This window comes from Gigantopelta aegis, chromosome 3 (genome assembly GCF_016097555.1).
Source record: "Gigantopelta aegis isolate Gae_Host chromosome 3, Gae_host_genome, whole genome shotgun sequence".
Taxonomy (NCBI): domain Eukaryota; kingdom Metazoa; phylum Mollusca; class Gastropoda; order Neomphalida; family Peltospiridae; genus Gigantopelta; species Gigantopelta aegis.
This window is the reverse complement of record NC_054701.1, coordinates 41103518-41116513: the sequence shown is the minus strand read 5'-3', so window position 1 is coordinate 41116513 and position 12996 is coordinate 41103518. Positions and strand designations below refer to the sequence as shown.

Below are 12996 nucleotides of genomic sequence, written 5' to 3'. Positions count from 1 at the left end.
TTGTTTTTTTGTATTGTTTCTGATTTTGCAAGAACTATAGTACCACAGTTTTACCATGTAAATCTTTACTTTCTTATGTTTGTGGATTAAAGATACTTTTAGGATTTTAACGATTATTAGGGGAGTGGGTAGATAAAAAAAGGGGAGATTCATGTTTCTGTGTAACCTCTGACCTCGGGGTAACAGTCATTGAAACAGCAGCCCAGTGCCGTAGCTAGGATTTTTTGTTGGGGGGTGGGGGGGGAGGAGGACTGAGTAGTTAATAGTCTAAAACTCTAAACGGTTATAAAAGATCATTTTCTTTAAGTTTCTATAATGCTTTCCGGATTTTTTCGGGGGGGGGGGGGGGGCAACAGCTAGCTACGGCCCTGCAGTCTGTACGACGGGCGTGGTGGTTAGCAACGTGGATCTAGATCTCCCTCGTGTACCTCGCCAAATGTCTACAGGGGTTTTAATATTAAAACCAATGCCACTATGTTTTGAACATGTTTGTTTAATGACCACTTAAGACTAGATAGCTCTGAACCCCTTTAAAGAGGGGCCCCGCACATCTCTGGCACTAACACACATTACATACGGTAGGTAGTTTGGTCCACAACGTTGATTTTGGATAAATTGGCCAGTCAGAATTCACCGTCGTAGGTTAATTACCGACATGTTGCTGACGAGATTTGCCATATTGTGAGCAATGCCACCATGAATAATAGACCAGTAGTGTTATTACTGGCACAAGTGATAACTGACTAGGCAACAGTGCTCTAAGTACATGTAGTCAGTGGAATAATTATGGAGTTCTCCAACAGCAGAGGCGGATCGGGGGGAGGGGGGGGGGGGGGGGGGGGGCCCGGCCGCCACTCCCTAAATTTTGCGATAGTTATAATTTTATTATATATTAATTTTAATTTTGTTTTACGATCCCCATCCAAACTTCCCCCAAAGTTCCCTTGGCATTCCACCTCATGTCACTGGGGCCCCCCTAAATGGATTTTCTGGACCCGCCACTGAACAGCATGCTATCTGGAAAGGTATGCCATAAAAAAAAATTACCCGCCCCTTCCTCCCCATCTACATTACTGGATCTACCACTGTGGTATAGCCTTGTCGTCTTTCCATGCCCTGGGGCAGCTTTGCACTAGATACACAAATCACAAACACAGTAAGGCATTTTTTCAATTCTTCATATGTAGCAATATGTATATTAATATAATAAAAGCACATGTATAATAAATAGACATATATTTCTTGTTAGATCTTTTCAGAACAAAATTATGTCACGTTTACTTTCTCATAAGTGAAAGTTTCTTGTTTGACTTATTCGGTAAGCCTTTTGTGATTCTTATTTGACTGTCGTTTTTTCATTGCCAATGAATCCGCGGGGCTACTTTTCACTTTATCCAATTCTTTGTCATTACGCGCCAATTCCACAGCGTGGGAAGCTTTGTGAAATCGTCTGCTCTTTGTGTGATTTCTCTTCCGTTCAGCTGATGTCTTTTTATTCTGCTTTTCTCTTTGCTTGCGGAAGAAGTTCCTCCTAGCTCGCTTCTCCCACCATCCCATTTGTCTCTTCGCAACTTTGGGCCTGGATCCAGCATTCGCTTTTTGTGCAAGCGATCTTGCATGAGATTTATCTTTTCCCGGTTTGGCGACTTTGGGCATTCTCTTTTTCTTGACAAGCTTGGTGTGTGGTTTATCTTTCTTCACGATCATGCCACTGGCTTGCAGCTCCTGTTCTAGCTCCGAACGTCTGAATCTGCGGACACTACCATCCAGTCGATTTCGCCTCGGCGTACCTTGTTCAGTGTCACGTATCATTCGTGACAATCTCGTCTGCTTCCCGTCATAGATAACGTCCTTTCTTTTCTCCCGCGATAGTTCTCGTTCATCTACCAGATCTCGTTTCATCCGCGACAGTCGAAGTTCCTGTTCTCTCTTCATTCGAGATAGCTGCAGATCATCTTTAAACGACCCCAGTCTCTTGACGCGTGATAATTCGGCGTCATCCCTACGCTTGACGCGCGATAACTCCGATTCGTCCTCTCTCTTGACGCGTGACAACTCGGTGTCATCTCTTCTCTTGACGCGTGATAACTCAGATTCGTCCTTTCTCTTGACGCGTGATAATTCGGCGTCATCCCTTCTCTTGACACGTGATAACTCGAATTCGTCCCCTCTCTTAACACGTAATAACTCAGATTCGTCCCCTCTCTTGACTCGTGATAACTCAGCTTCGTCCCCTCTCTTAACACGCGTCAATTCGACTTCGTCTCTTCTTTTAACGCGCGACAATTCGACGTCATTACCTCGCTTTACGCGCGAAAGTTCCAGAATCGATTCATCATCCAATCGTTTCACCCGTTGAAGCTGGGTTTCATGGTCCACATCGCTGGCCACCTCGGCTGATCTCTTTCCAATATTACGGGCCTGCAAATAGAACCAAAAGCAATGACAGTAAACGTCTCGGTGAAAAATAAATAAAACATTTATAGGGACTATTCTAATGCTAGGCTCAGACTACCAACTGCAAGCATAATGTTGGCCAACTTTCTGCTGTCACGAATTCTACGACTGTCCAGTTGGTAGCCTGAGCGCTCACACAACTCAAATTTCTACGACCGATTAGTTGAGCGCATTCTTCGTAAATCGGGAGTGGGAGAAATTGCAACGCAACCGTCGACGTGGCCAATTTATCGTGACAGTTGACAGTCTGAGACTAGCTCTAGAAAAACTTCAATTTGTCCCCCCCCCCCCCACCCACCAACAAAATAAATACACATCCTGCTTTTCCCCTGTTTAAAAAAAAAAAAAAAAAAACTATCTTATCTTAAGATGTTTTAAATATAAAGCATTATACGTGCACGCCCTTATATCATACAAAACCATAACCCGTAGGTTCATGGGTGGACATACCATATTTCTCTTTAGGTCGTGGTATCAAAACTGGTTTACATGCGTGCTTCCATTTTTATTTTAAGGGACCGTCAAAATCATAGTTCAAAAACGACCGCAATAAACTTATGCTCAGACTATCATTATTTTCATTAGAAAATACACCCACTAATTTTATCGATCGTAGATCACTAATTAACCAAATAAAGCCATAACACCTTTTGTCCAACCCCCTTTCTGTCCTGGAGAAGCAGTCCAGGCTGCTAGACTGTGTCCCCAGAACAGCGTGCTTGAACCGTAACTGGATATAGATGGTCAGATACCTATAAATAAGTAAGTAATACACTTGGAATGCTATTTGTCCGAGTTATTTCAAATTTCGTTTGGCGTTTGGAAATGCATTCGTACGCACGGAATTATTTTCGACCATGATCGATATTAAGATAAAAAAAAATCATTACAACGTCAAGAAATGCATTGTATAATATATAAAGGTATTTATATACTAAGTAAATTGTAATTTGAATGATGTAAAAAAAAAAAAATATATTTGCCGAAAACCTTTTTAAAAGGCTACAAACTCAGGATAGCCTAGTCCCTTTAACAAATCCCTTGCGTAGAAAAATCTAGCTGCTTTTCTCTGATGACCACTTGTCAGATTTATCATGTGTTTGACATCCAATAGCCGACGATTAATAAATCAATGTCCTCCAGTGGTGTCGTTAAATTATAATAACAGCCTGATTTATTTAATAAAGGGCGCGGATTCAGAAGTTGTTGCATCGAGCACCCACGAAGTTCGTAGTATCCGTAACCCTCACCTGTCCTGCCCCCCCCCCCCCCCAATCCAATATTTAACGGATGAATACGATTTATTCATTTATTTTTTTAATAAAAACCTCTGATTACATAGGCTATTCTTATCAGTAAGAAGCAAGGAATATTTTGTATGCGCTTTCCCCCAAAAACAGAAAAACAATGTGCCCCTTTAAATACCAGTCGTGCCTGGTTTCTTCAAGTTCAAGATTTTTTTTTTATTGCTTTAAGTTATACAACTTAAATAAGCTTTATAATAAAAACAGCAAATTATAATAAATACATATTTACATATATTTAAGCAAATGTAAATATATATAGTTATATGCGTGTAAGACAAAAACAGACTGTAAATTTCGGAAAGAAGGAAGGAAATGTTTTCACGATGCACTCAACATATTTTTATTTACGGTTATATGGCGTCCGACATATGGTTAAGGACCACACAGATATTGAGGGAGGAAACCCGTTGTCGCCACTTCATGGAATACTCTTTTTGATTAACAGCAAGGGATTTTTTATATGCACCACCCAACAGACAGGATAGCATATGCCACGGCCTTCGATATACCAGTCGTGGTACACTAGCTGGAACGAGAAATAGCCCAATGGGCCCACCGAAGGGGATCGATCCCAAACCGATCGCGCATCAAGCGAGCGCTTTACCACTGGACTACTATATACTTCGGCTGCGCAAGTTTAGCCGACGTGGACGGTTTTCACTTTGCAATTTACGCCCGTCACATACATTCACATTACTTGTGTTTGGCATCTTTTCTTTTTTCTTTTTCTTTTTCAGAAAATGATACCATTACCGAAGATGGATTACAGTAAGAAAAAAAATAATTATTCAAGCTTTATACATATTTTGATTTATATTGTTTGCATGGGCGGATCCAGGAAATATTTTTAGGGGGGGACCAAAAAAGAAGGGCACATTGACTCGTCAAAAGGGCACCTTACTACAAGTTTTGATATTTACAATTAATATGAATTCCTACAGTTCTACGTCATAATATACTAGCAATAATGAAGTAAATTGGCGTCACTCGCGTTAGAACCTCAATGGGGCCCCATTGAGACTCAATAACACAGACACATATCTGCAAGCTTGCGCATGTACACGAAAATCTTGATTTCATTTATCTACAATATAATTATTGTTTACTTAAAAAAAAAAAATTCTACAAACAAAAAGGGCACTTGGACATTTTGAGGGCACTTGAACAATTTTTTGGGGGGACGCGTCCCCCTGGTCCCCCCCCCTTGGATCCGCCCATGGTTTGTACTTAATTATTAGCTTTTTTCTTAGGTTGTTAATACGTTTACGTGCAATAGTAGGCATACGATGTTTGTGAAATTATTGGTCTGTTCGGAGAAAATGTGTTCAGTGTGTTTTGTATGACGCCATTACGGATGATGGATTACAGTGAGAATAAAATAAAATTATTCAGGCTATAATTAATACATATTTCGATTTATATTGTTTGTACTTTTCATGATTATTAGGTCTCTTGTTTTTTTCAGTTTACGTGCAATATTATAGCTATAAGAGAAATATGTTTTTGAAGTTAGAACAGGTCTATTTGGAGAAGAGATGTTAACGCGAACTATAATTGTTTCGATTACCCATAAGCTTATGCGACGGGGGAGAATCTGGGGTAGGGCAACTGCCCCCCCCCCCCCCCACCCCACCCCCTAGTGCTGGAGCAAATCATCAAATTCGGGCAAAAATGATAAGAGATATTCGGTCAAAATGTGCCAACCGGAGTCCCTTTTACCATGTATTTCCATCATTCTACCCGCAAAAATGAGAATCGACCTCCTTTCTATTAGCTTTCTGAACAATACAGTGGCAGGTTGCGCTTAATTAGAATTTCCCAACAGACTGAACATTTCATTCTTCTTATTAGACCGTTGAAGAATCAGTCTTCGAAATACTTAGGCAAATTGGACAATAACAGATCGATGCCGCTCAAGCGGTGAGACGCCAGTGGTAGGAATCGGTATTTCAATACCTACCACTTAAAAATTCAATAATTAGGCAGTACAATAACATAATACTTAGCTGTCTCCCACCGTTTCTATGTTAACATTCAGAAATTAAATCTCTTAAAAGAACAGACCCTAGTTTCAGCCCACGAAAATGCACACTAAGTTTAGTTAATCTACAAACATGGATAAAGTTACCATTTAGTGAAACATGAGTCTGTGACTTTGAAACGGTGAATTACCCTCTAAAAATAGACTAAAACTCGACTCCATAACTGTTATTTCTCAGACGCACGTGCGTTTTTAAAAATATGAGTAATGCATTTTGTGATATTAAAAACACCAGAATGACCAAAAACACTTCGAATGTACGGAAATGGATAATCTAAACAATAAAATCTAAGTAAAGTATGATTTCAGTTATCAAAAACGGCTCTAATAGTAAAAAGTATGCCTTAGTGTTTAAAAACTAGGGTATGTCGCTTTCACATGGTGTTGGGATCTAGTTAATTCGGTAGAATTCTCGCATGAGGTGCTTTGATCGTATACCCGAACACCCTTGGTGGACCCACTTTTTTATTGTGGTTTTTTCCCATCCCAACCAATGCCCCATGACTGGTAAATCAAATGCCATGGTTCGTTTTGTCCTAGCTGTGAAAAAGTGCATATAAAATAAAAGATCCCTTGCTGCTAATGGAAAAACAAATGTAACAGGTTTCTCCAAAAGACTACATGTCAAAATTACCAAATGTTTGACATCCAATAGCCGATGATTAATAAACTACTAGTGTAGGTTTTTTAAATTTTTTTTAACTCTTTAACAAACAAAAAACCAACACTCCCTCCCCAAATAAAAAAACGAAACGAAACGAAACAAAATGATCCAACTTTCCTTGGCGATCTGTGAAAACAGGTTTGAACTTATTTAAATTTCATTGGATAACAGAAATAAAGACATAGGGCCGAATTTACGAAGTCTGGTTTTTCTTCTTCGACACCTGTGTTTAAACATAGTAAACGTATGCAATTACACGCGAGTAAGTCTAAAAAGGCTTTTAAAATGCGGCTCCATAATATAATGATGACGGTAATGACGGATGCTTGTTAGGGGTTGGGATTATTTGTGTGTTCTTTGGGTTATAGGATCAAACGTTCTCAAAGAATCAAAAGTTTTTACCATTCCAGTCAGTAGATAAAGGTCGTTGTTATCTACGCTGCCCCATCTATGGGAAAATGTAAAATAGTCCTTGCTGCTATGCAGTGCTTAGGAATAGTCTATATGATCGCACCAGGTTCCTTTTTTTACCATCTAGACCAACTGTTTAAGTTACAACAAGTATTTTGAGAGTATTACTTTAAGGCAATATATGTCCTCTACCGAGTCCCACAAATTTTCGTATCTCCTAAGTTCAAGAGCCATAACTTTTTTTCTTTTTTTTAGATAAATCGCCACGAAAGTCCAACTTAATCTGTAACTATGCATGATAAAGCTAGACACAAAAGTCTGTATGTAGGACGGACAGACGAACAAACGGGGGACGGACATACAGACAGACAGAAGGATGGTGACGAAACCTATAACAATGTGTTACACCAAGCAGCTGTGGTTTAAAATATGCGGAAACCATCCTTTCTTTTCCGACATTTAACACAGACACACACACACACACACACACACACACACACACATGCGCGCGTACCACCTCAACCCCACTACTATCTTTTAAAAAGTTAGTTTGTTTTGTTTAACGACACCACTAGAGCACATTTATTAATCATCGGCTATTGTTTAACGACACCACTAGAGCACATTCATTTATTAATCATCGGCTATTGGAAAGTAAGAAAGACATGTTTTATTTAACTACGCACTCAACACATTTTATTTACGGTTATATGGCGTCAGACATATGGTTAAGGACCACACAGATATTGAGAGAGGAAACCCGCTGTCGCCACTTCATGGGCTACTCTTTCCGATTAACAGCAAGGGATCTTTTATATGCACCATCCCACAGACAGGGTAGTACATATCACGGCCTTTGATATACCAGTCGTGGTGCACTGGTTGGAACGAGAAATAGCCCAATGGGCCCACTGACGGGGATCGATCCCAGACCGATCGCGCATTAGGCGAGCGCTTTACAACTGGTCTACGTGCAGACCCTCGCCATCTGAAAAATACCCAGAAGAAATGTCAACCCAAACAGCAACCGCTCAAATAATTATTCTAAAGCTTCTTTTTTTTCTTTTTTTTAAATCGATCACATGATCATTTCATATTTTTTTAAATCGAGCACTTGATTAATTGTTGTTGTTTTTTAAACCGATCACTTGATTAATTCTTCTTTTTTTTTTTAAACGAGCACTTGATTAATTCTTTTTCTTTTTTTTAAACCGAGCACTTGATCATTTCATATTAACTTTCTACATATTTGCTCACGTCTGAATGGCCCCATTTGACCGGTTATTCATTAGTCCATTTTTTAAAGAGTTATTTACAGTTGCTTAATAATTCTCTACGTTATTGTGCAAATGAATGGAGTACCTGATGCTTGATAGAAGAGAGAAAGAGAAAAAAAAATATGATTCATTAGTAATCTATAGTCCGTCCCATCCTTCTACAAAAGTGTTTTTTGTTAATAATTTCAGTTTAGTTTGACGTAAGAAAAAAAGTAAAAGTGTAATAACAACAAAAATACTATTTTGGGGGTCATATTACAAAATAATTGGCTCAGAAATAAATAATTTTTAGTAAATTCCATAGTATGCAAAAAAGGCGTTCCCTGTGGGACGGACTGTAGAAATTCAAATAAGCGTTGCCGCGCAAAATCAATAAAGTATAATTGCGTGAATTCTCATTCTTATTTGATGACTCCATGGTGACATACTGCGCCGCAGTGACTTCCACGAGTTCCAGTGGTCAGCAGTAATTCCATTACGAAATGAATCTGTGTACATACATGGTTTATGGATAGACAGATCGCATGGGGCGAGATGGATCGGTGGATCGATCGTCCTAGACAAAAAAAAATTAATCACTGGGGTATTTTCTATTCTTAACCGATGCATGAATGTTTAACGAGACCCAAATGAACTGTTGGTGGAGGTGTTTGGGCCCGGGGTGGGTGGAGGGAGGTGACGTTGAACAATTACTTAACGCTCTTGGGTATTGGCTTTGTGGAATATTATAAAATGATACAGAGAAGGGAGAAGTGGTTGTATTTATAAAGTAAAATTCAATATGTCAAAGCTATTTGATTCTGTTATTGTACTATAAGTCGGACTCTGTCATTTAAATCAATTCTTGTTAAGATGCTATGTTTTGTTGTTTTTGTTTGTTTGTTTTTGATTGTTTTTGGGTGTGTGTGGGGGTTTTTTTTGTTGGGTTTTTTTTTTTTGGGGGGGGGGGGGGGGGTAGGTGGTATATGTCCATTTAAATCAATTCTTGTTAAGATGCTATGTTGTTTTTGTTTTTTTATTATTTATTTGTTTTGGTGGGTTTTTTTTTTTTTTTTTTGGGGGGGGGGGGGAGGTGGTATATGCCAAAAAATTGTTGTCACATATTAACACATAACATATGGCTTTAGTTCAAATTTAGTTGACCTTTGGTTAAATGCATGGGAATTGGCACACATATATACTGACCCATACTCATTATTTGCAGATTATAGATAGGGTCAAGTCAAACCGGTCCCTGGAGGATGTCAGCGGATCTAATATGTTAATATGAGAAAATTGCATTATTCGTAATAATTGAAGGCTTTATGCTGTGCTGTTATCTGTCTTTATTTCAGCATGCATATATATATATATATATATATATATATATATATATATACACATATATATACTACATACACATACACATATACATATACATACACATATACACATACACATACACATACATACATATATATATATATATATATATATATATATATATATATATACATACATACATCTATATACATATATTAAATATTTACCAAACAATCATCATTTTGAACGTTGATAATTCGGTATTAGGGCCACCCCACTATTTAGACCGTCGATGGTCGCAATAGCGGACTTTCACTGTCTATACTTCTGCATGATTGAGCTCTGCTAGCGAATAGCCTGTATGGTATAGTTGGACTTTGTTACATTGCTAGTGCAACCGAGTTTACCATAAAGTATATATCAAAAGGCAAGACTTTTGATGCATCTTTAATAACAACAGCAGCAGGTTGAAGGTTTTCATGAATAATGAAAAGCTTTATTGGATATCGATTCGGTGTTGGCATGACAACACACCGCGTAGAAAGTATCAACGATATTGCTTATCCCCGTGGTAATAAATATGATAAGCCGTTTCTTGGTTACTTTAATCTCGGTAAATATTGCGGAAAAAATGTCATTGAGAATGATGCTGGAATATGCAAGCATTTCTGGTCGATGTTAGAAGACAACAACAAAAAAGTTTGTTTTGTTTAATGACACCACTAGAACACATTGATTTATTAATCATCGGCTATTGGATGTCAAACATTTAGTAATTTTGACATATATATAGTGTTAGAGAGGAAACCCGCTACATTTTTCCATTATAGTCCTGTTCAATTGTTTAGACCCTAAGATTTTTGCAAATGTTACGTTTAATTCTTATCCAATCCTTGTTTTCTTTACATTTGCTCGAAAATAAACCCAAACCCGACAGGTTTTATGTACAATTCATCATCTAAAATGCACGAAGTTGACTTATTTCCATTTTACAAAAATATCTGTATGTTGTGAAAGCAGGTTCGTTCTCCTATAAATAACTATGGCTATTTGCATAACAAAAGCATCACTCTAAAGTGTGTTTCAAACTAATGTTCTTTTCCATCTTCCAAGCGGAATATATTGTAGTATGACCTATATTTAAGAAACAATTTGGAAACATAAGTCAATAAACAATTCAGGCGCGGATTCAGGCGGGGAATCCAGGTGACACGCCCCCTCTATTTTTGTCAAACAATATATATTACAGAATACACAAAAAAAGAGAGAAAACTTTTCCCATCCACCTGTTCAAAAGTAACAACGGGTTTTGGGCTCCGCTATTAAAAACGTCTGGATCCGCTCCTGCTATGTCATTAATGTAATGTACTGATACAAAAATAAATATGTTTGGGTGCTATTGGGGATACAACATTGTAAAGTAACTACATGTATAAGATAGGTTGATACATTATGACTGTCAGGTTGTCTGTCCATGAATAATATATAATATTTATTATTTACTAATGCACGAACAAGTGTTCATCTGAAGGCCACGTTCCCTTTTAGTGACGGGGAGTTGGGGTAAGGTCTCAATCTCGTGATGTTCATTGTCACATATTGCACACACACACGTGGCCAGAATATTGTATATCCACGATTAGTGGAGGTGTGGCCCTCTGCCCAACCCCACACCCACCTCTGGCTTCGTATGTAGGTGTATTTTATATCGTTTTATATTGTCCGTGTTTTGTAATACACGTTTATATTTGTTCAGTTGATAGTTTGTTTGATAGTGACTGATAATGAATGTCATGGGAATAAATTGTTTTCAGTGTTAAAGGGTTAATAAATGCACTGAATGTTATATATGCTAAATGGGAAGGGAGAAGCGATTTTCAATTACCCAAATTTTACTCAAATAACAATAATGTATTGAATGTCCAGTAATACATTTTCTGTGAACTTATATACACTTCTGTACTTCTGTATTTCATGTGGTTTACACAATGCTACAACAGCACGTGCAATCATAGATTATACTTCGAAAATAATATGTTATTGACCATCGACTTGGTATGTAAAAGCAATGTTATCGTATTTTGGACATTCAGGGCCGTGTTTAGGGGATGAGAAAGTGATGGAACTTCCGAAAAAGTGTGAACAATAGCTTTTGGTCACAAAATTGCTTTGCTCATTACAAAAGTACCCCCCCCCCCCCCACCACACACACACACCACCACCACCACCACCACCACCAAGCACCACCATAAATACTATAGATTTGACCACACGGGATCCCAATTAAAAAAAAAAAAAAATTGTGGAAAGGGAATGGCCTATCAGACCTAACACTGTGGACTCTGTAACACCCCGACCTTGTGTAAGCTGATTTTTGTTTGTTACTACACCCCAGTTGTGTTAGGTTAGGTACGGTATGTAAATATATAATTTATAAAATAAAAATCATATAAATAATGTATTGGCAAAATTGATTCAATATACTGCATGTAATGGTTACATGTATTTTTACGAATATGTTTAAAGAAAAGGTTAGACAAAGCTGGTACACATTTTACATTCCAAAAGATGCATAACCTTGATCCAATGAAACAAGCTATAATGGCCTTCACGTAGCCTCGTATCATAATCTTTTGTTAAGCAAATAGCCGTAGTTATTTATATGAGAACGAACCTGCATTTACAACATACAGAGATTTTTGTAAAATGGAAGTAAGTCAACTTCGTGCATTTTAGAAAATGAATTGTACATAAAACATGTCGGGGTTTGGGTTTGTTTTCATACAAATGTAAAGAAAACAAGGATAGAATAGAAATAAAACGTAACATTTTCAAAAAACTTAGAGTAAACAATTGAACATGACTATAAAAGGGATCTTTTATATGCACCATCACACAGACATACCACGGTCTTTGATATACCAAGCGAGAAATAGCCCAATCGGCCCACCGACGGGGATCGATCCCAAACCGACCGCTTTACCACTGGGCTACTTCCCGTCCCCTGTTAGACGACAAATACTTTTTCGGTCAGTATTCAGGCCTTGACTTTAAATATTTAATTGGTAGCTCACAAGATTACAGCTCAAAAGGTCTGGTAGACCTCCACACAAGCTAGTCGGCTACTAGCCCTATAATTTCTGCAAAACACTAGCTGTGTCTGACATATGATGTGGAAGCCAAAACATCCCGGGCTACCACTGAAGGTAGAAAAGAAAGAAAGAAATATTTTATTTTACGACGCACTCAATACATTTTATTTATGGTTATATGGCATCAGACATATGGTTAAGGACCACACACATATTGAGAGAGGAAACCCGCTGTCGCCACTTCATGGGCTACTCTTTTCGATTAGCAGCAAGGGATCTTTTATATGCACCATCCCACAGACAGGGCAGTACATACCACGGCCTTTGATATACCAGTCGTGGTGCACTGGCTGTAACGAGAAATAGCCCAATGGGTCCACCGACGGGGATCGATCCCAGACAGACCGCGCATCGAGCGAGCGCTTTACCATTGGGCTACGTCCCC

General features: G+C 38.3%; 1 protein-coding gene across 1 annotated transcript in view; it reads right to left on the bottom strand.

The window, feature by feature from the left end:
• Positions 1-1162: 1162 nt before the first annotated feature.
• The window catches only part of LOC121368046 (trichohyalin-like), a 25763-nt gene continuing 13929 nt past the window's right edge, over positions 1163-12996 (bottom strand). Inside the window, exon 2 of the mRNA XM_041492562.1 lies at positions 1163-2421. Within this exon, the coding sequence (XP_041348496.1) occupies positions 1312-2421 (1110 nt within the window). The 3' untranslated portion in view covers positions 1163-1311. The remainder of the gene's footprint in view (positions 2422-12996) is intronic.